This window comes from Chiloscyllium punctatum, chromosome 10 (assembly GCF_047496795.1).
Source record: "Chiloscyllium punctatum isolate Juve2018m chromosome 10, sChiPun1.3, whole genome shotgun sequence".
Taxonomy (NCBI): domain Eukaryota; kingdom Metazoa; phylum Chordata; class Chondrichthyes; order Orectolobiformes; family Hemiscylliidae; genus Chiloscyllium; species Chiloscyllium punctatum.
Genome location: NC_092748.1, coordinates 116,594,225 through 116,617,960, shown reverse-complemented (window position 1 = coordinate 116,617,960; position 23,736 = coordinate 116,594,225). Strand labels below are relative to the sequence as shown.

The window sequence follows — 23,736 nt, the reverse complement described above, 5'->3', positions numbered from 1 at the left end:
AGGCATGAGGTGGGCAGCAAGCAGGGATGGGTGGGGAGGTGACCTCTCTCAGTCAGTGGGGCATTGTGTGCATGACCGTGACCTCTGACCCATGCCCGGCCAGGTCAGCTGACCTCACCTCGGGCACCATGTGACCCATGACCCACCTCATGGTCACCTTTGAGTGTTCGGCCATTGACAGGAGGCAGTGAATGCTGGATAGGCCTACTCCTGCTCCTGGTTCCTAGTCTCTTCGCTCTGCGCAAACAGTCAAAATTCCAGAACGTTCCACAAGCACTGGATCACCCGTTATGATCCAGAAAGGTCTGTCAAGGAGTCAAGGATGGAAAGGGCCATGAATGATTCTGAGAGCTTTGATGGGAGTCCCTCAGTTGTTGATGATGGTTGAGCTGTTGGATGTAGTAATGGGAGTGACTGAGTGGGTTGTTCGGCCATTTCAGAGGGCAGGTGAGAGTCACCCTCACAGCTGCAGATCTGGAGTCACATGTAGGTCAGACCAAGTGAGGATGGTAGTTTCCTTCCCTCAAGGACATTAGTGAACCAGATGGGGTTTTACAATCAGCATGTTTCCATGTTCACTGATTCCATGTTTTTAAAAAAATTGACTTCAAGTTTCACTGTCTGCTATGGTGGGATTCAAACCCATTACAGAACTTCAGCAATTTTTGTTTCTGCAAACTTACTGATCAGACCATCTACATTTTTATACAAATCATTTATAAATATCACAAACAAGAGAGGGATGAAGGAACCTCTGGTTTTCTGTCTTGTCTGAAATACTGTCACGTGACAACTGTATTTTGTATTCATTCCCAGAATGTGGATGTCACTGACCAAGCCTGTGTTTATTACCCAGAGGGCAGTTAAAACTCAACCATACATGGCTGTGGGTTTGGAGTCACATGGAGGCCAGACCAGGTAAGGATGCCAGTTTCTTTCCCTAAGGGACATTAGTGACTCAGACGGGTCTTGCCCCACCAATCATTATCAGTAAATTCAGATTTAATTAAAAAATTATCGTGGATCTCCAATCCCACAGGACATTAGCAGAGTGTCTGGATGATTAGTCTAGTGATAATACCACTAATCCATTGCCCTACCCAATGGCCTCTTACATCCTGACAAAATTCAGGCTAACCACGGCCACTAGTACACAGCCTTGTTTTTAGCGCCTCCCCCTGGAGGTTCGAGTGAGTGTACATACACTGTGTCATTCTCCTCTCGTCTGTACTGTCCAGCTTGTGACCATTATGATACCAGGTGATGGCAGGATAGGGCAGCCCCGTCACCTGGCACTCCAGCACCGCATCCTTGCCTTCCGTCACTTCCACATTCTGGATGGGTTTAATAAAGTCCGGCATGGTGAAGCGCTCAGTCTCGTTTTCTGGAACTTCCGGCTCCTCAGGGATCGATGGCATCTTCTCCAGTTTGGCCCTAGGGACAGAGGAGAGAAGGTGAGAGGCAGTTGTTAGGCGTTCTGAGGGCAACAAGGGTCACAGGGCAAGGGGGAGAAAGCAGGGCCAAGGCACTGAACTAAGGGAATGGCCTAGGGGTATTGTCGCTAGCCTATTAATCCAGACACCCCAAGTAACATTCTAGGGACCCAGGTTCAAATCCCATCATGGCTGAATTCTATAAAAATCCTTTAATGGGCTCTGCAAGTAAGTTAATCACCTGAGGGAACACAGGTCAATGTGAGGACTCTCAGTCTGTAATTTATGTATGTTAGAAGCCTGAGGATGATCTGATTGAAAGGGCTGGATAGGCACAATGGATTTACTGCCTGCTGAAACATGGACACAAGTTGATGAAGGTAGAGCAGTTTTTGTGGCGTATATGGATTTTAGCAAGGCTTCTGATAAGGTTCTCTGTGGTAGGCTCATTCAGAAAGTAAGGAGGCATGGGATACAGGGAAACCTATCTGTCTGGATAGAGACTTGGCTGGCCCATAGAAGACAGAGGGAGGTAGTAGATGCAAAGTACTCAGCCTGGAGCTTGGTGACCAGTGGTGCTCCGCAGGAATCAGTTCTGGGACCTCTGCTCGTTGTGATTTTTATAAATGACTAGGATGAGGAAGTGGAAGGGTGGGTTAGAAGTTTGCCGATGACACAAAGGGTGTTGGAGTTGTGGATAGTGTGGAGGGCTGTTGTAGGTTGCAATGGGACATTGACAGGATGCAGAATTGGGCTGATAAATGGCAGATGGAGTTCAATCTGGAAAAGTGTGAAGTTGTTCACTTTGGATGGTCAAATTTGAATCCAAAATATAGGGTTAAAGGCAGGGTTCTTGGCAGTGTGGAGGAATAGAGGGATGTTGGGGTCCATGTCCATAGATCTCTCAAAGTTGCCACCCAGTTTGCTAGGTTGTTAAGAAGGTGTATGGTGTGTTGGCTTTCATCAGCAGCGGGATTAAGTTTAAGAGCCATGAAGTTATGCTGCAGCTCTATAGAGCCCTGGTTAGACCACACTTGGAATATTGTGTTCAGTTCTGGTCGCCTCATGAAAGGATGCTTTAAAGAGGGTGCAGAGGAGATTAGCAGGATGCTGCCTGGTCTGGAGGGCATGTCTAATGAAGAAAGGTTGAGGGGAGCTAGGGCTTTTCTCATTGGAGCAAAAACGGATGAGAAGTGAATTGATAGAGGTGTATAAAATGGTGAGAGGCATAGATAGGGTGGATAGCCAGAGACATTTTCCCAGGGCTGAAGGGGGCATAATTCTAAGATAATTGAAGGAAGGTTTAGGGAGATGTCAGAGGTAGGTTCTTTATTCAGACAGTGATGGGTGTGTGGAATGCACTGCCAGCGTCAGATACATTAGGGAAATTTAAACGACTCTTGGATAGGCATATGGATGATAGTACAATGAAGGATATGTAGGTTAGTCTGATCTTAGAGTAGGATAAAAGGTTGGCACAACATCAAGGGCCAAAGGGCCTGTACTGTGCTGTACTGTTTTACATTCTATATTTTAAGTGATCAATTACCACAGACACTTGGACACAAGGGATCTGTTGACCACCAAAACTCAGGCACACAGGATCTACTGACCATCATGGACCCAGACACAGCTGATCTAATGACTACAGACAGTCAAACACATTGAGTCCTGTGTCTGTAGAAATTGAGACACGAGGGATCTACTGTAGCTGACTGAAAGGATCTATGCACCTTGTAATTCCAGACAGTGATCAGTAAAACTCAGACTTGCAGGATCCTTTGCTACTGGGAATTCAGATTTGAGAGATCTATTAACAATATAAACTCAAACATGGTACAGGTCATTTTGCAATAACACGTGGTTCGCTAATGCAAACTTGCTGTAACATAATTGACGCAGTGTGAACACTGTTTCTAAAGCACAAGGTTTTAAAACGTGTGTTGACTGTAACACGATTACATCACCAACACTTTAAGCGATGTTTCTAAGGTGTGATTTTTCTATAACCCGGGGTTGCACGAGAACACAACCATTGTATTATAGAAGAACAAGCTGTAGATCAACTGGCCACAAAATTCCAGGCCTGAAGGATCTCTTGATCCTAGAAACTTGGGATTGTGGGACAAACTGATCACAAAAACCCACCCTTGAGGGATGTGCTGAACATGAGAAATGAGTGTGACTGATGTGGAGTCTCCATATCTGGCCCAGCTTCAATAGAGTCTGACCAGAGAGGAAGGCCTTCCCATGACCTCAGGAACACCAGCGATCCTGCAGAATCCTGCCCAAATGCTAACAATGGAGATCTCCACATGACATGGTGCTTCATACGAGTGATTGTGTGGAGCTCCTTCCTCAGGCAGACCGGTGTAACATAGAGTGCGTGCTGCACTAGCAGGGGTACTGTCCATCAGCTGAGCTGACAAATGGAGGCCCTTTCCCCCACCTTCCCTCAGAATTGGACAAATAGACATCTCAGTAATTTCAGGGTCGCCCTACTCTCCTGAGCCAACAGTGACCCTCAATCAACCCCACTAGAAAATAAAATGACTCCTCGGTCATTTCTCTTCAAGACATTAGTGAAATCTTGCTGTGCACTAATGTGGTGCAGTATTTCCCACAGTGCAACAGTGTGGCTGCACTCTCACAGTACCTCATTGGCTCTCAGAAGCTTCCGGACTGCCTGAGGTGGTAGAAGGCGCGATGGAAATGCATTTGTGCCCTACACTGAAGCCTACCCTCTGCTGTTTCCTTACATTGGTGAGGAGACCACTGGGCGTGGCTCTTCCACGTAGAGGTCAGCTGAGCAGAAGGCGTCACCATGAGGGTTCTGGGCAATAGCAGCGTACTCGCCCTCATTCTCACTGACTGCGTGAAGGATAATCAGTGAGTGGAAACCCTGGTCCCGCACAATACGCACCTCCTCCGTCTCCACCACCCGCTCACCTGCCGAACAGAGAAATAGGACAACAGAGCACTTTAACGGTCATTACTGCTGAAGACAGGGAGTGAGAAAGTGTGGGCAAGAGAGAGGGGAAAAGGCAAAGAGCAAGGGAGAGTGGGCAAGCGAGAGGCAAAAAGGCAGAGAGAGGGAAAGTGGGCAAGGGAGACGGAAAAAGGCAGAGACAGGGGGAGAGTGGGCAAAGAAGAGGGAAAAAGGCACAGAGAGAGGGATAGTGGGCAAGGGAGAGGGGAAAAGGCAGAGAGAGGGAGAGTGGGCAAGGAAGAAGGAAAAGATAGAGAGAGGGAGAATGGGCAACGAAGAGTGAAAGAGGCAGAGAGAGGGAGAGTGGGGAAGGGAGAGGGAAAAAGGCAGAGAGAGGGAGAGTGGGCAAGGAAGAGGGAAAAAGGCAGAGAGAGGGAGAGTGGGCAAGGAAGAGGGAAAAAGGCAGAGAGAGGGAGAGTGGGCAAGGGAGAGGGAAAATGGCAGCGAGAGAGGGAGAGTGGGTAAAGGAGAGGGAAAAGACAGAGAGAGGGAGAGTGGGCAAGGAAGAGGGAAAAAGGCAGAGCGAGAGGGAGTGGGCCAGAGAGAGGGAAAAAGGCAGAGAGAGAGGGAGAGTGGTTAAAGGAAGGGCAAAAGGCAGAGAGGGAGAGTGGGCAAGGGAAGGGAAAAAGGCAGAGAGAGGGGGAGTGTGGAAGGGAGAGGGAAGAAGGCAGAGAGAGGGAGGGTGGGCAAGCGAGAAGGAAAATGGCAGAGAGAGAGAGTGGGCAAGGGAAGGGAAAAAGGCAAAGAGGGAGAGTGGGCAAGGGAGAGGGAAAAAGAGAGGGAGAGTGAGCATGAGAGATGGAAAAGGCAGAGAGAGAGAGTGGGCAAGCAAGAGGGAAAAGGGCAGAGAGAGAGGGAGAGTGGGTAAGGGAGAAGGAAAGAGGCAGAGAGAGAGGGAGAGTAGGGAAGGGAGAGGGAAGAAGGCAGATAGAGGGAGAGTAGGCAAGGGAGAAGGATAAAGGCAGAGAGGGAGGGTGGGGAAGCAAGAGGGAATAGGCACAGAGAGATGGAGAGTGGGCAAGGGAAGGGAAAAAGGCAGAGAGAGGGAGAGTGGGCAAGGGAGAGGGAGAGTGGGCAAGTGAGAGAGAAAAAGGCAGAGAGAGGGAGAGTGGGCAAGGGTGAGGGAAAAAGGCAGAGAGAGAGGGAGAGTGGGGAAGGGAGAGGGAAAAAGGCAGAGAAAGAGGGAGCGTGGGCAAGGGAGAGGGAAAAAGGCAGAGAAAGGGGGGAATAGACAAGTGAGCGGGAAAAGGCAGAGAGAGAGGCAGAGTGGGCAAGAGAGAGGGAAATGGCAGAGAAAGGGGGAATGGGCAAGAGAGAGGGGAAAAGGCAGAGAGAGGGAGAGTGGGCAAGGGAGAGGGAAAAGGGCAGAGAAAGGGGGGAATAGACAAGTGAGCGGGAAAAGGCAGAGAGAGAGGCAGAGTGGGCAAGAGAGAGGGAAATGGCAGAGAAAGGGGGAATGGGCAAGAGAGAGGGGAAAAGGCAGAGAGAGGGAGAGTGGGCAAGGGAGAGGGAAAAGGGCAGAGAAAGGGGGGAATAGACAAGTGAGCGGGAAAAGGCAGAGAGAGAGGCAGAGTGGGCAAGAGAGAGGGAAATGGCAGAGAAAGGGGGAATGGGCAAGAGAGAGGGGAAAAGGCAGAGAGAGAGAGAGGGGAAAATGCAGAGAGTGGGAGAGTGGGAGAGTGGGCAAGCGAGAGGGAAAAGGCAGAGAGAGAGGGAGAGTGGGGAAGGGAGAGGGAAAAAGGAAGGGAGAGAGAGAGATTTGGCAAGCGAGAGGGAAAAAGGCAGAGAAAGCGGGGAATGGGCAAGAGAGAGGGAAAAGGCAGAGAGAGGGAGAGTGGGCAAGGAAGAGGGGAAAATGCAGAGAGAGAGGGAGAGTGGGCAAGAAGGAGGGAAAAAGGCAGAGAGAGAGGGAGAGTGGGCAAGGGAAGGGAAAAAGGCAAAGAGGGAGAGTGGGCAAGGGAGAGGGAAAAAGGGAGGGAGAGTGGGCCAGAGAGAGGGAAAAGGCAGAGAGAGAGAGTGGGCAAGCGAGAGGGAAAAGGGCAGAGAGAGAGAGTGAGTGGGGAAGGGAGAGGGAAGAAGGCAGATAGAGGGAGAGTAGGCAAGGGAGAATGATAAAGGCAGAGAGGGAGGGTGGGGAAGCAAGAGGGAATATGCACAGAGAGATGGAGAGTGGGCAAGGGAGAGGGAAAAAGGCAGAGAGAGGGAGAGTGGGCAAGGGAGAGGGAAAACAGCAGAGGGAGGGAGAGTGGGGAAGGGAGAGGGAAAAAGGCAGAGAGAGAGAGGGACAGTGGGTAAGGGAGAAAGAAAAAGGCAGAGAGAGAGGGAGAGTGGGCAAGGGAGAGGGAAAACAGCAGAGGGAGGGAGAGTGGGGAAGGGAGAGGGAAAAAGGCAGAGAGAGAGAGGGACAGTGGGTAAGGGAGAAAGAAAAAGGCAGAGAGAGAGGGAGAGTGGGCAAGGGAGAGGGAAAAAGGCAGAGAGAGGGAGAGTGGGCAAGAGAGAGGGAAAAAGGCAGAGAGAGAGGGAGAGTGGGTAAAGGAGAGGGAAAAAGGCAGAGAGAGAGGGAGAGTGGGGAAGGGAGAGGGAAAAAGGTAGGGAGAGAGTGAGCATGAGAGAGAGAAAAGGCAGAGAGAGAGTGGGCAGGCGAGAGGGAAAAAGGCAGAGAGAGAGGGAGAGTGGATAAGGGAGAAGGAAAAAGGCAGAGAGAGAGGGAGAGTGGGCAAGGGAGAGGGAAAAAGGCAGAGAGAGGGAGAGTGGGCAAGAGAGAGGGAAAAGTCAGAGAGAGGGAGAGTGGGGAAGGGACAGGAAAATAGGCAGAGAGAGGGGGAGTGGGCAATAGAGAGGGAAAAAGGCAGAGAGAGGGATAGTGAACAAGAGAGAGGGAAAAAGCAGAGTGTGAGAGTGGGTAAGGGAGAAGGAAAAGGCAGAGAGAGAGGGAGAGTGGGCAAGCGAGAGGGAAAAAGACAGAGAGAGAGGGAGAGTGGGCAAGCGAGAGGGAAAAAGACAGAGAGAGAGGGAGAGTGGGCAAGGGACCAGGAAAAAAGCAGAGTGGGATAGAGTGGGCAAGCGAGAGGGAAAAGACAGAGAGGGAGAGTGGGCAAGAGAGAGGGAGAGTGGGCAAGAGAGAGGGAGAGTGGGCAATAGAGAGGGAGAGTGGGCAAGCGAGAGGGAAAAGGCTGGGAGATAATGGGCAAGAGAGTGGGATCAAAAGCAAGAGTAAGGCAAAGGAGGGAGCAAGGGAGACAGAGTTGGCAAGAGAGAGAATAAGATGGAGGGAGCAAGAGAGAGAGAGAGAATGGGCAAGGGAAAGCAAGATAGAGTGTGGGTCAGACAGAGCAATGGAACGATGGACCAAGAAAGAGAAAAATGGAACAGAGAGAGAGCAAGTGACAATGGACAGGAGAGAGAAGAGTGCAAGAGAGAGAGAGAAAGCAAGAGAGAGAAGAAAAAGGAGAGCAAGAGAGTGAAAACGGAGACAGTGCAAGAGAGAAAGCAAAATGGAGATATCAAGAAAAAGAGACAACAAAAAAAAAGGGGGAGAGAGAGATGTTTCTGAAGATGTACTCATCAGCATAAATGAAAGAATACCAAATTGCACAGCATCCCAACAATTGTTACCACGGGAGAAAAGGCTGACAGTGACAAGTTGGCTAGGATTGGCTGGTGCACTGCAAGGTTATGAGCCAGGTATAAGCTCCTCAAGCTCGCGGCATGAGACCTGGACATGTCCCTTTTGTTTGCACAGCATGTGTTGCCAAGTGACTGGCTTCTCCCAATTGTAAGTGACCCCCATTACGAGCTGAACTGGTCACCTGAAATGGTCAGTGCTGCTGTCAGCACACTGAGCTGTTCAGCAAGTGCTGTCTGAATGGTTTGCAACATTGAACATCCTGCTGTGGCTTTAGCAAGCAAAGAATTATAGAGTACAGACTGTTACCACCAACCGGGGGAGATACTGTTGGGTTCAGGTTGGAACCTGGCATTTCAGTGACATCAGACACAGTCCTTTAATTCTGTGGTCAACAGAAAATCTTTTTGGATCGGTGTCGAATGCAAGACCAAAACATCAGCAATATGCCTCGCTCTTTCTCAGCAATGTTAATGTTTTGTACAACCAAGATATTATTACAATTTTTACACAAAAATAATTAAATATATTACTTGGATTAATTAACAGTTCTTTGATAGACTCAGGAAGTGCAGGGGACGTATCTTCCTGGGCTGTGTGGGAGTCTCACATATATAAAGGGGTGAAAACTAGGTCAGAAAGGTCGGCCAGAATTTTATTAGGAAGTTCAGCTGCAGTTGACCAAAAGGCTAATAAAGTTGGAGAACATTAATTATGAAAGTAAATTTGCAAGAAGTATAAAACCAAACAGCAAGAGCTCCTACATCAAGATTTGGAGGAACATTCTTAAGGTGAGAGGAAAGAGATTTATACAGATTTTTTATACAGATGGTTCGCATGTGGAACGAACTTCCTGAGGAAGTGATGGATGTGGGTACAGTTACAATGTTTACATTTGGACAGTTACATGAAGAGGAAAGGTTTGGAGGGATATGCAGGCGAAGGTGAGGACTGCAGATGCTGGAGATTAGAATTGAGAGTGTGGTGCTGGAAAAGCACAGCAGGTCAGTTAGTATCCTAGGGGCAGGAGAATCGACGTTTTGGGTAAAAGCCCTTCATCAGAAATGAGGCTGTGAGCCGAGGGAGTGGAGAGATAAATGGGAGGGGGTGGGGGGGGGGGGGGGAGTGGAGGTGGGGGTGACAGTGATAGGTCGGAGAGGAGGGTGGAGCGGATAGGTGGGAAGGAAGGTGGACAGGTCATGAGGGCGGTGCCAAATTGGAAGGTTGGAACTGGGATAAGGTTGGGGGAGGGGAAATGAAGAAACTGGTGAAATCCACATTGATGCCCTGGGGTTGGAGGGTCCTGAGGCGGAAGATGGGATGTTCTTCCTCCAGGTGTCGGGCGGCCAGGCCTAAGGTGTAGGCATAGGTTTTGCAATTCCTGCGGTGGCAGGGTAAGGTGTTGGGAGGAGAGGGTGGGTTTCAGGATGCGTGGAACTGACGAGGCAGTCACGGAGGTAACGCTCTTTACAGAAAACGGATAGGGGTGGGAAGGAAAATATATCTATGGTGGTGGGGTCAGTTTGTAGGTGGCAGAAATGGTGGAGGATGATGTGATATATCTGGAGGTTGGTGGGGTGGAAGGTGTGGACTGGGGGGTTCTGTCCTTGTTGCGGTTGGAGGTGTGGGGTTCAAGGGTGGAGGCGTGGGAAGTGGATGAGATGCGCTGGAGGGCATGATCAACCACGTGGGAGGGGAAATTGCAGTCTTTTAAGAAGGAGGCCATCTGGTGTGTTCTGTGGTGGAACTGATCCTCCAGGGGTGGAGGAGGAGGAGTTGGGAATAAGCGATAGCATTTTTGCAGGAAGTAGGGTGGAAGGAGGTGTAGTCCAAGTAGCTGTGGGAGTCGATTGTAGAAGATGTCAATGTTGAGTCGGTCACCGTTGATGGAGTTGGAGAGGTCCAGGAAGGGGAGAGAGGTGTCTGAGATGGTCCAGGTGAACTTAAGGGGGCGCAGTGATAGTCTGGCGCACTGACCTCTACACCACTGAAGCCAAACGTCAACTCGAGGACACCTCTTCCTACTGCCCCCTCGACCATGACCCCACCCCCCATCACCAAACCATCATCTCCCAGACCAGACAGAACCTCATCACCTCAGGAGATCTCCCACCCACAGCTTCCAACCTCATAGTCCAGGAACCCCGCACTGCCCGGTTCTACCTCCTTCCCAAGATCCACAAGCCTGACCACCCTGGCCGACCCATTGTCTCAGCATGCTCCTGCCCCACTGAACTCATCTCTACCTACCTCGACACTGTCCTATCCCCCCTAGTCCAGGAACTCCCCATATATGTTCGAGACACCACCCACGCCCTCCACCTCCTCCAAGACTTCCGTTTCCCCGGCCCCCAACGCCTCATCTTCACCATGGATAGCCAATCCCTCTACACCTCCATCCGCCATGACCAGGGCCTCCAAGCCCTCCGTTTTCCCTCTCCAGATGTCCTCAACAGTACCCTTCCACTGACACTCTCATTCGTTTGGCCGAACTGGTCCTCACCCTTAACAATTTCTCCTTTGAATCTTCCCACTTCCTCCAGACCAAAGGGGTAGCCATGGGCACACGTATGGGCCCCAGCTATGCCTGTCTCTTTGTTGGCTACTTAGAGCAATTGATCTTCCGTAATTACACCGGCACCACTCCCCACCTCTTCCTCCGCTACATTGATGACTGCATTGGCGCCACCTCATGCTCTTGAGCAATTCATCAACTTCACCAACACATTCCACCCTGACCTTAAATTTACCTGGACCATCTCTGACACCTCCCTCCCCTTCCTGGACCTCTCCATCTCCATTAATGACGACCGACTTGACACTGACATTTTTTACAAACCCACCGACTCCCACAGCTACCTGGATTACACCTCTTCCCACCCTACCTCCTGCAAAAATGCCATCCCGTATTCCCAATTCCTCCGCCTCCGCTGGATCTGCTCCCAGGAGGACCAGTTCCACCACAGAACACACCAGATGGCCTCCTTCTTTAGAGACCGCAATTTCCCTTCCCATGTGGTTAAAGATGCCCTCCAACGCATCTCGTCTACATCCCGCACCTCCGCCCTCAGACCCCACCCCTCCAACCGTAACAAGGACAGAACGCCTCTGGTGCTCACCTTCCACCCTACCAACCTTCGCATAAACCAAATCATCCGCCGACATTTCCGCCACCTCCAAACAGACCCCACTACCAGGGATATATTTCCCTCCCCACCCCTTTCCGCCTTCCGCAAAGACCGTTCCCTCCGCGACTACCTGGTCAGGTCCACGCCCCCCCGACAACCCACCCTCCAATCCTGGCACTTTCCCCTGCCACCCAGGAACTGTAAAACCTGCGCCCACACCTCCTCCCTCACCTCTATCCAAGGCCCTAAAGGAGCCTTCCACATCCATCGAAGCTTTACTTGCATATCCACTAATATCATTTATTGTATCCGTTGCTCCCGATGCGGTCTCCTCTACATTGGGGAGACGGGACGCCTCCTAGCAGAGTGCTTTAGGGAACATCTCCGGTACACCCGTACCAATCAACCAAACCGCCCCGTGGCCCAACATTTCAACTCCCCCTCCCACTCTGCCGAGGACATGGAGGTCCTGGGCCTCCTTCACCGCCGCTCCCTCACCACCAGACGCCTGGAGGAAGAACGCCTCATATTCCGCCTCGGAACACTTCAACCCCAGGGCATCAATGTGGATTTCAACAGTTTCCTCATTTCCCCTTCCCCCACCTCACCCTAGTTCTAAACTTCCAGCTCAATAACTGTCCCCATGACTTGTGCGGACTTGTCGAACCTGCCTATCTCCTTTTCCACCTATCCACTCCACCCTCTCCTCCTTGACCTATCACCTTCATCCCCCTCCCTCACTCACCCATTGTACTCTATGCTACTTTCTCCCCACCCCTACCCTCCTCTAGCTTATCTCTCCACGCTTCAGGCTCACTGCCTTTATTCCTGATGAAGGGCTTTTGCCCGAAACGTCGATTTCGAAGCTACTTGGATGCTGCCTGAACTGCTGTGCTCTTCCAGCACCACTAATCCAGAATCTGGTTTCCAGCATCTGCAGTCATTGTTTTTACCAGGTGAACTTAAGGTCAGGGTGGAATGTGTTGGTGAAGTTGATGAACTGTTCAACCTCCTTGCAGGAGCACAAGGTGGCGCCGATACAGTCATCACTGTAGTAGAGGATAAGGTGGGGAATGGTGCCGGTGTAACTGTGGAAGATGGACTGCTCTACGTATCAACAAAGAGACAGGCATTAGCTGGAGCCCATGCAGGTGCCCATGGCTACCCCTTTGGTCTGAAGGAAGTGGGAGGATTTAAAGGTAGTTTAGTGCACTGATGTCTGCACCGCTGAAGCCAGGTGCAAATTCACAGATACTTCCTCCTACCCCCCCCTGACCATGACCTCACCTCCCATAGCCAAACCATTATCTCCCAGACCATATACAATCTCATCACCTCAAGAGATGTCCCAATCACAGCCTCCAACCTCATCTACATTAAACTCCATCTGCCAATCCTCAGCCCATTGGCCCATCTGGTCAAGATCCCATTGTAATCTGAGGTAACCTTCCTTGCTGTTCACTACACCTCCAATTTTAGTGTTATCTGCAAATTTACTAACTATACCTCCTATGTTCACATCCAAATCCACTTAAATGCCGAAATGTTGTGGACCCAGCACCGATCCTTGTGGCATCCACTAGTCACAGGCCTCCAGTCTGAAAAACAACCCTCTACCACCACCACCCTCTATCTTCTAAGCCAATTCTGTATCCAAATGACTAGTTTTCCCTGTATTCAATGAGATCTAACCTTGCTCACCTTGTCGAATGCCTTACTGAAGTACTTACTCTCTATATTAATGGACCTGGAGGTTACAGAGTGTATTGTATCCAAATTTGCTGGTGATACAAAAATAGGTAAGGCGGCAGGTTGTGATGAGGACATAAGGAATATGCAAGGGAGAGAGAGCTAGGTTGAGAGAATGGGCAAAACTCGGTAGGTAGAGTTTAATGGAGGAAAATATGAGATCACACACTTCTGTAGAAAGAAACAAACGTCAGATTATTATTTAAAAGGAGAGAGATTCCCAAGGAAGTGCACTGCAGAGGGATCTGGGTATCCTAGTACGTGAAAGACAAGATGTCAGCATTGGGGTACAATCAGTAATTAAGCTAGCATTGGAGTCAGTTTAAAGTAATTCACTAGGCTGATTCCTGGGAGAAAGGGGTTAATTTATCAAGAATAGCTCGAAAGTTAGCCTTTATTCATTAGAATTTAGAAGACTGAGGGGATTTGACAGAGTAGATGTCATGAAGATTTTTCCACTATTGGGGGAATTTCGAGCTGGGGACATAATTACAGAATCCAGAATAATCTTTTAAAACTGAGAATGTGAAGGAATTTTTTCTCTCAGAGGCTAGTGAGTGGAATTCGCTCCTCCAGAGAGATGTGGAGACTAGATCACGATAAATATTTAAAAAGAAGAAGGAGATTAATTTTATGAAATATCAGGGAGCTGAGGGCTTTGAGGAATTGTCACGAAAGTGGAGTTGATGCCTAGACTCCATCAGCCATGGTCCTGTCGAAGGACAGGACAGGCTTGAGGAGCTGAATGCCCTTTTTCTGCTCTTGTTTCTAATGAGGGTATGTGTGGTAGGTTCCTGTGGTGATGACTTGAACCCAGAAGCTCCTGTCTCAGAGTGAGAGCCTTGCCCACTGAGCAATGTATGACACAGGAGATAATCTGTGCTGGGCTTCTCGTGCAAGGTCTACATTGATCATCTCAGTGCCTGGCCACAGGTGCTGTCTTTACAACAAGGCAGGATGACTAGAAATCCCCAACATCCCCCCACCCCCCAAAATGTTTCTGAGGACCGCCAAGGGTTCATCAAAGTATCATGGACCAAAATTGACCCCCAATGCCAAGTAAGAGATGACTGACATCACTGGCAATGCCAGCTCCATTCTCCGAACTCCCCTTGAGCAGAATGGCTTGCTCAGCTGTTTCAGGGAGACGCCTGTGGGATATTGCTGTACACCAATTGACTGCTGCAGTATGGTAGTGACAGTGCCTCAAGATATAAAGAGCTGCCTTGGCAGTAGGGTTCTCCCGGCATGCTGTGACGTCGGGCATGGTGTGGAATGAGAGTCAGAGCCTGTCTCCATGCTACGTTGTCGGGGTTACCGTAGTGCATCCAGGTGACGGTGGGCGGGGGAGTCCCGCTCACTTTCACATCCAGGTGGGCCGTCCTGCCCTCGATCACAAATACATCCTCCAGCTTCCTGGTGAAGAGCGGGACGATGGAAGGAAGCACAGTCAGCTTAGCGCTACACGTCTTCTCGTCTGTGGGAAGGAGAAGGGCCAGAGATCAGAAACCCCTCACCGAGACCGGGTCCAGGGCTCAGAAACCCCTTCATCCAGACCAGGCCCAGAAATCAGAAACCCCTTACTGAGACCAGGCCCAGGGCATAGAAATACCTCACCCAGACCAGGCCAATTTATCAGAAACCCCTCACCCAGACCAGGCTTGGGAGCAGAAACCCCTCATCGAGACCAAGCAAAGGGCTCAGAAACCCCTGGCTGAGACTAGGCCCAGGGCTCAGAAATCCCTCACCGAGACCAGGCCCAGGATTTAGAAATCCCTCACAGACACCAGGCCCAGGCCTCAGAAACCCCTCACCCAGACTAGGCCCAAGGATCAGAAACCCCTCACTGAGAGCAGGCCCAGGGCTCAACAGCCTTTCACCGAGACCAGGTCCAGGGCATTAAAACCCATCATCGAGACCAGACCCAGGGCACAGAAACCCCTCATGCAGAACAGGCCCAGGGCTCAGAAACCCCTAACCGAGACCAGGCCCAGGGCTTAGAAACCCCTCACTGAGACCAGGCCCAGGGCTTAGAAACCCCTCACCGAGACCAGGCCCAGGGCTCAGATATCCCTCACTGAGACCAGGTGCAGAGCTCAGAAACCCCTCACCGAGAGCAGGCCCAGGGCTTAGAAACTCCTCACCGAGACCAGGCCCAGGGCTCAGAAACCCCTCACCGAGACCAGCGCCAGGGCTCAGAAACCCCTCATTGAGACAAGGCCCAGGGCTCAGAAATCCCTCACTGAGGCCAGGACCAGGGCTCAGAAACCCCTCACCGAGACCAGGCCCAGGGCTCATAAACCCTTCACCGAGACCAGGCCCAGGGCTCAGATATCCCCCACTGAGACCAGGTGCAGAGCTCAGAAACCCCTCATGCAGACCAGGCCCAGGGCTCAGAAACCCCTCATTGAGACAAGGCTCAGGGATCATAAACCACTCACTGAGACCAGGCCCAGGGCTCAGAAATCCCTCATTGAGACCAGGCCCAGAGCTCAGAAACCCCTCATTGAGACAAGGCTCAGGGCTCATAAACCACTCACTGAGACCAGGCCCAGGGCTCAAAAATCCCTCACTGAGGCCAGGACCAGGGCTCAGAAACCCCTCACCGAGACCAGCGCCAGGGCTCAGAAACCCCTCACCGAGACCAGGCCCAGGGCTCAGATATCCCCCACTGAGACCAGGCCCAGGGCTCAGAAACCCCTCACCGAGACCAGCGCCAGGGCTCAGAAACCCCTCATTGAGACCAGGCCCAGGGCTCAGAAACCACTCACTGAGGCCAGGCCCAGGGCTTAGAAACCCCTCACCGAGACCAGGCCCAGGGCTCATAAACCACTCACTGAGACCAGCGCCAGGGCTCAGAAACCTCTCATTGAGACAAGGCTCAGAGCTCATAAACCACTCACTGAGACCAGGACCAGGGCTCAGAAACCCCTCACCGAGACCAGGCCCAGGGCTCAGAAACCCCTCACCGAGACCAGGCCCAGGGCTCATAAACCACTCACTGAGACCAGCCCCAGGGCTCAGAAACCCCTCACCGAGACCAGGCCCAGGGATTAGAAAATCCCTTGCCAAAACCAGGCCCAGAATTTGATAATAGAGGTTAAACAATTTGGGGTTGATGTATAAACCTGCTGTTATGGGGTTGCCCCTTTGATGAACAATTCTCTGGAATTTAGCAGAATGAGAGCAAACTTTTCATCTTGACATTTCAACAAAGAGGGACCAGCTGGATGGTCATCGTTGCTCATACTGAACAGCAGCATAGGCTCAGAAACAAAAAGAGAAATCTCTGGAAAAGCCTGGCAGGTCTGACAGCGTCTGTGGAGAGAGATGAGAGTTAACATTCCAGGTCTAGTGGTCCTTCCTCAGAACGGTTTGACCGACAGTCATAGACTACTTACACTGTGGAAGCAGGCCATTCGGCCCATTGGGTCCACACTGAGCCAACAAAGGGCACCCTCCCAGACCCATACCCCTTTACCCTATGCCTGTAACCATGCGTCTCTCATGACTAATCCACTTAGTCTGATGTGGAGGTGCTGGTGTCGGACTGAGGTGGACAAGGTCAGAAGTCACACAACACCAGATTATAGTCCAACTGGATTATTTGAAATCACAAGCTTTCGGAGCTCTGCTCCTTCATCAGATGAAGTCGGGTAGAGAAGGGGCAGCACTCTGAAACCTTGTGATTTCAAATAAATCTGTTTGACTACAGCCTGGTGTCGTGTGACTTTGGACCTTGTCCACTTTTTCTGTATATGCCTGGACCCTATGGGCAATTTAGACAGAGTCATAAAGATACTGGATTAGTGGTGCTGGAAGAGCACAGCAGTTCAGGCAGCATCCAACGAGCAGCGAAATTATGTACAGCACAGAAGCAAACCCTTCCATCCAACTCGTCCATACTGACCAGATATCCTAAATAAATCTAGTCCCATTTGACAGCACTTGTTCATTTCCCTCTAAACCCTTCCTATTCATATACCCATCCTTTTAAATGTTGTAATTGTACCAGCCTCCACCTCTTCATCTGGCAGCTTATTCCATACACGTACCACCCTCTGTGTGAAAAAGGTCCCCCCAGCTTCCTTTTATATCTTTTCCCTCACCCTAAACCTATGCTCTCTAGTTCTGGACTCCTCCACCCCAGGGAAAAGACTTTGTCTATTTTTCCTCTCCATGCCCCTCATGATTTTATAAACCTCTATAAGGTTACCCCTCAAACTCCGACGCTCCAGGGAAAACAGCCCCAGCCTGTTCAGCCTCTCCTTATAGCTCAAGCTCTCCAAACCTGGCAACATCCTTATAAATCTTTTCTGAGCCTTTTCAAGTTTCACAACATCCTTCCGATAGGAGGAAGACCAGAATTGCATGCAACATGTCCCATATCTTGTCATGATGGGTCACTGGACCCGAAACTTTAACTCTGTTTTCTCTCCACAGACGCTGCCAGACCTGCTGAGCTTTTCCAGAGATTTCTGTTTTGGTTTTTGACTTCCAGCATCCATGGTTCCTTAGTTTATATTGGGGCAGAGTATTCTGGATGGGCCAAACAGGCTCCTCCAGCTGTGGTTTGCTGTGCTCTGTTACCCACCTTTGGCAGTGCTGAGCTTGCAGGTGTACACCCCGGTATCGTCCTCGTGCACCGAGTTCAGGAGGAGCTTACACCTCTTGCCGTCAAAGTGCATCTTGCAGTTGAGGAGCGCGGGCTGGACCAGCTTCTCATTGGTTAGCCAGTCCACGTCAACATCAGGAGGAGCCTGGATCTCGCACTCGAAGCAGGCGGACTCACCAGCGTTCACCGTAATATCCCGGGACGGAGCCAGGATGGTCAGTGCCTGGTCCTCACGCCGGGCTGCAACATAAACAACAACATGCATTTATATAGCACTCAGAGTGCCATGATAACATGAGCACTAGATAATTCATCATCCCCACAATTATCACCGCACATTCAGGGAGCATTACAGTCAGAACTCCCTTAGCACTGACCCTCCGACAATGCAACTTTCCCTCAGTACTGACCCTCTGGCAGTGTGGCACTCCCTTAGCACTGACCCTCCGACAATACAACACTCCCTCAGTACTGACCCTCCGACAGTGCGGCACTCCCTTAGCGCTGACCCTCCGACAATACAACATTCGCTCAGTGCTGACCCTCCGACAGTGCAGCACTTCCTCAGTACTGACCCTCTGGCAGTGTGGCATTCCCTCAGTACTGACCTTTCGACAGTGTGACGCTCCCTCTGTACTAACCCTCCGACAGTGCAGCACTCCCTCAGTACTGACCCTCTGACAGTGCGGCATTCCCTTGGCACTGATCCTCTGACGGTGCAGTACTCCCTCTGTAGTGACCCTCCAACAGTGCGGCACTCTCTTAGCACTGACCCTCCGACAATGCAGCGCTCCCTCAGTACTGAACCTCTGACAGTGCAGTACTCCCTCAGTACTGACCCTCTGACAGCACGATACTCTCTCAGCGCTGACCATCTGACAGTGTGGCACTCCCTCAGTACTGACCCTCCAACAGTGCGGTACTCCCTCAATACTGACCCTCCGACAGTGTGACATTCCCTCAGTACTGACCCTCTGATGGTGCCGCACTCCCTCAGCACTGACCATCCAATAGTGCGGCATCCCTCAGCACTGACCTTCTGACAGTGCAGCACTCCCTCAGTACATCCTCCGAGAGTGCAGAGTTCCGTCAATACTAACCCTCCAACAGTGCAGCACTCTCTCAGTACTGACCCTCTGAAAGTGCGGAATTCCCTCAATACTGACCCTCTGACAGTGCAGCACTCCCTCAGCACTGACTCTCCTACAATGCATACTCCCTCAGTACTGACTCTCCGACAGCACTGACCCCTTGAGCCTGTTCTGCCAAGGAATGAGATCGTGGCTGATCTGTGGCCTAACTCCATTTACCCACCTTTAGCACATATCCCTTAATACTTTTACTTTACAAAAAAAATTGAACTCAGATTTAAAATTAACAACTGATCCAGCCTCCACTGCTGTTTGTCGAAGAGAGTTCCAAATCTCTCCCTACCCTTTTGTGTGTAGAAGTGCTTCCTAACATTTGAAAGTAATTCATACAATTCCAGCAGCATTTCACAGTGCATTTTGAGAATAATATTTTGGTTAGTGCTTAGAATGTTCTCTCAGTATCTTTTGACTTTTCAAATACTAAGTGCAATTCTGGTCTCCTTATCAGAAAGCTGTTGTGAAACTTGAAAGGATTCAGAAAAGAATTACAAAGGATGTTGCCAGGGTTGGAGGGTTTGAGCTATAGGGAGAGGCTGAATAGACTGGGACTGTTTTCCCTGGAGCATCAGAGGGTGAGGGGTGGCCTTATAGAGGTTTTTAAAATCATGAGTGGCAAAGTCTTTTCCCCAGGGGTGGGAAAGTCTAGAACTAGAGGTTTAGGGTGAGAGGGGAAAGATATAAAAGAAGAAGTGGTGGAGGCTGGTACAATTACAGCATTTAAAAGGCATCTGGATGGGTATATGAATAGGAAGGGTTTAGAGGGAAATGAGCCAAGTGCTGTCAAATGGGACGAGATTAATTTGGGATATCTGGCTGGCACGGATGAGTTCAAGTGAAGGGACTCTTTCTGTGCTGGACTGTATAACTGTTCCTCAGGATCAGAGTGTGAAAATTGACTCCTAACCATTGTCCCTTCATTGCCACTAACCAGTTCCACTGAAACAGTGATAAGGCTGTGAGTAATAGCAGTGAAAATATCGAGATATATTCAGGTATTCGTGGGTTAACACCTCGAAAACATTTGCATATTATTAAAGCATCTTGGAAATGAATGTTGAAAGGTTGCACAGTGGGGGAGTATCACCGAGAAAGACATCACAAGCAGATTTTCCCTCACACTGCCAAACGCTGGTAGCGTTCAGGGGAGTGAAAAGGTTGGAGGACTATATCTGATGCTGTCATAGAAATGACACAGCACAGAACGAGGCCATTCAGCTCCCGGTGACTGTGTCAGGGCTTTGGAAGCGTTATCCCATTAATCTCACATACTCGCTCTGGCCCACAGCTCAGCAAACATTCTCTTTCCCAAATATTTATTTAATTCCATTTTGAAAGTTCCTTTTAAATCTGTTTCCTTCGCCCTCAGCGTTTTCCAGATCACTGTAACTCACAGAGTAAGCAAATGACCCCTCCTATTCCCCACCACACCCCCAGCCCCAGATTCTTTGATCAAGTATCTTGTCCTCCAGTTACCAACTCTTCGACCTGAGGAACTGTATCACCTGCTTCTTTGAAAGAAGCCCCTTCTGCTCTAGGGAGAATAATCCCAGCTTCTCCCATCTCTCCACATTCACTGGGGCCCATCATCCCTTGTTCCATTCTGGTAAAGCTCCATCTGCACCCTCCCCAAATACCCAGATATCCTTCCACAAGTGTGAGACCTAGGAGCTGAACACAATAACAATGATTTTTTAAAATATTTACTCACAGGATGAGGGTATCACTGGCTGGGCCAGCATTTTTTGCCCATCCCTAATTGCCCAGAGGCAGGTAAGAGTCAACCACATTGCTGCAGGTCTGGAGTCACATGTAGGCCTGGACCAGGTAATGGTGGTAGTTTCCTTCCCTCAAGAACAGTAGATGGGTGTTTATTTTCTGACAATCATCTTATGGTCATCATTAGACTCTTAGATCCAGATTTGTGCTGAGTTCAAACTCCACTGTCTGCTGGGGTGGGACTTGAACTTGGGTCCTCAAAAAACAAATGACCTACATCTCTGGGTTAATAGTCCATCACCATTCTGCATGGTTTTTGAGTTCTGAGGAAGGGTCACTGGTTCGGAAACGTTAGCTTTGATTTTTCTCCACAGATACTGCCAAACCTGCCGAGCTTTTCCAGCAACTTCTGTTTTTATTGGCAACAAGCTCCTTGCTTTCAGCTCAGATCTGTTTCATGTAGGTGGTATATTCTTGGCTCAGCTACTGCTGACAAAATCATCTACTTTTTACTCCTTCTGACTTTCTCTCGCACTTAGCGAATCAGACTGGGTCGGCCACATGTTGTAGCCTCTCGGTAATGGCTGTATATGTCAGAGCACAGACAGTTCCACCATTAGAGCGAGAGGGTACAGTGGGCTACACACTGCAGTCAGAGTATCCCACTCAGGACACTTGGTCTAAAAGGATACAAGCTCCCATCACATACCTTGCATTGCTTTATCCCTCTCTGTTTCTCAGGGCTGTGGGTATAAACGTGGAGTGTTTGCAATGTCAGAACACAGAAATAGCACACAAATCTCCTCCCACCTTACTCTGTCTCACTTTAGCAACATCTGCCTCAGTAACTTAGCAATACGGCCCTTGAACATATCTGAAGGTTTTATTCTGCACTCATCAGGATTAAGACAAGAAACGTTACATTTTAAAGCAGTGGGAAGGGTCTTCAAGGCTGATCCCTACATCATAACGGAGATTTGATACCAAAACCAAGGAGACTGCTAAACCTTTAGACTACCAGAGAGCTTGGTTGGCAAGGCAAATCTGATTGGCCAAGGTGTTGCTATGGTGTGAGGAACAGGGAGCTACAGGCTCCCTGAGCTCCCGAGTAATTGAAACCAAGGTATGAGATTCAATTAGTTTGCAGAGAATGGCTCCCCACATTGCTCATTCACCATGGTAACACCTCGCTTAGTCAGAGTCAACACGTCAACCACTTCCTGTTCCCCTAGATAAATTATGGTGATGGTCCAAAGTTTGGCATTCTTGCACATGTCCTGAGGACAGTAAGATGCCAAGCTTCGATGAGTGCCTCTTTCCTTTTTTCCTTATGAGCAGACTCGAAGGGCCAAATGGCCTCCTCCTGTCCCTATATTCCATATTTCTATGAAGCTGCTGAACCACAATCATTCTCCATCAGATTGAATTCCACTTTGTGATCTAGAAATAGAGGAACAGTAGTAGGCCATTCAGCCCCTCAAGCCTGTTCCACTATGCAAAGAGATCGTGGCTGATCTGTGGCCTAGCTCCATTTACCTGCCTTTGGCCCATATCCCCTAATGACCTTGCTGAACGAAAATGTGTCTACCTTAGATTTAAATGATCCAGCATCCACTACTGTTTGTGGAAGAGTCCCAAACCTCTCCCACCCTTTGTGTGTCAAAGTGCTTCCTAACATCGCTCCTGAACACTCTGGCCCTCATTCTCAGACTATCCCCTAGGTCTAGAATCCCCAACCAGTGGAAACAGTTCCTCTTCATCTGCACTGTCTTTCTGCTCCCCAGGCAAAGGATTGGACTCTTATTCTTGTTGAATTAATTTGTGATTATTTTAATATCATTATTCAGTAGAAGAAAGGAACAGGAGTAGGCCAATTAGTCCATCAAGTCTGCTCTGCCACCCAATAAAATCATGGATGATCTGAGAATCCTTAAGTTCACTTTCCTGCCTTTTCCCCATAACCCTTGATTCCCCTAAGTAACTAAACATCTGTCTGTCTCAGCCTTGAATATACTTAATGACCCAGCCTCGACAGCCTTCTGTGATAGAGAATTCCATACTTTCACTCCCATCTGAGAGAAGAAATTCCTTCTCATCTTTGTCTTACATGGATGACCCCTTAACATATGAATCCCTCCTTTTGTCCAGGTTTAAGGTGGAAGAGACCTGAATGATGAGGGTCACATGTTTCTGAGACGGAAATGGTTGAATCTCAATCATTCTAACAGGAACTCAACTCCTTTGCTCCATCAGGAAGCTAGCTGCTCTATGACAGTTGCTGCGATGGAGTTGTGGTATTGGGCTGAATCTTGATACAGGATGCAACAGAAATCCAGGGTGATCCTAGTCAACATCCCACATTCCACCATCCACAGCTACCAGCATGCTCAATTCTACGACCAACTATTAATGCACACCTCGTCCAATTCATTAATGCCTTATTCAACATCTGTTCTGGAAAACCAAAATATTAAAATTCTCATCTCTGTTTTCAAATGCCTTCAATATCTCATTGCTCTTTATCTCACATGGTCAGTACTGTGGGAGTGCCACACTGTTCAGAGGGTCAGTACTTTGGGAGTGCTGTACTGTCAGAGGGTCAGTACAGAGGGAGTGCTGCACTGTCAGAGGGTCGGTACCGAAGGAATGCCCCACTGTCCGAGGGTCAGTGTTGAAGGAGTGCTGCACTGTCAGAGGCTCAGTACTGAGGGAGTGTCACACTGTCAAAAGGTCAGTATTGAGGGAGTGCCGCACTGTCAGAGGGTCAGTGCTGAGGGAGTGCCGCACTGTCGGAGGGTCAGTACTGAGAGAGTGTCATGCTGTCGGAAGGTCAGTATTGAGAGAGTGTCACGCTGTCGGAAGGTCAGTACTGAGAGAGTGTCACACTGTCGAACGGTCAGTACTGAGCAGCGCTGCACTGTCAAGAGGGTCAGTGCTGCACTGTCAGAGGGTCAGTACTGAGGGAGTGCTGCACTGTTGGAGGGTCAGTACCGAGGGAGTGCTCCACTGTCCGAGGGTCAGTGTTGAAGGAGTGCTACAATGTTGGAGGGTCAGTACTGAGGGAGTGCTGCATTGTTCAGAGTCAGTACTGAGGGAATGCCGCAGTATCAGAGGGTCAGTATTGAGGGAGTGCTGCACTGTTGGAGGGTCAGTACTGAGGGAGTGCCCCACCTTTTAAGGTCAGTGTTGAAGGAGTGCCACAATGTTGGAGGGTCAGTGCTGAGGGAGTGCCACACTTGTCAGAGGGTCAGTACAGAGGGAGAATCACTTGTAATCACCTCAGCAATGAGCGAATGACATTGTTCATAGAAACATCAGAACTAAGAATGG

General features: G+C 49.8%; 1 protein-coding gene across 1 annotated transcript in view; it reads right to left on the bottom strand.

Annotated features, from left to right (window-relative positions):
* The window catches only part of spega (striated muscle enriched protein kinase a), a 354,671-nt gene that overhangs the window by 120,704 nt on the left and 210,231 nt on the right, over positions 1-23,736 (bottom strand). Inside the window, exons 12-15 of the mRNA XM_072580011.1 lie at positions 17,519-17,779; positions 14,243-14,401; positions 4,193-4,382; positions 1,205-1,434 (exon numbers count right to left, since the gene is read on the bottom strand). Of these exons, the coding sequence (XP_072436112.1) occupies positions 1,205-1,434; positions 4,193-4,382; positions 14,243-14,401; positions 17,519-17,779 (840 nt within the window). The remainder of the gene's footprint in view (positions 1-1,204; positions 1,435-4,192; positions 4,383-14,242; positions 14,402-17,518; positions 17,780-23,736) is intronic.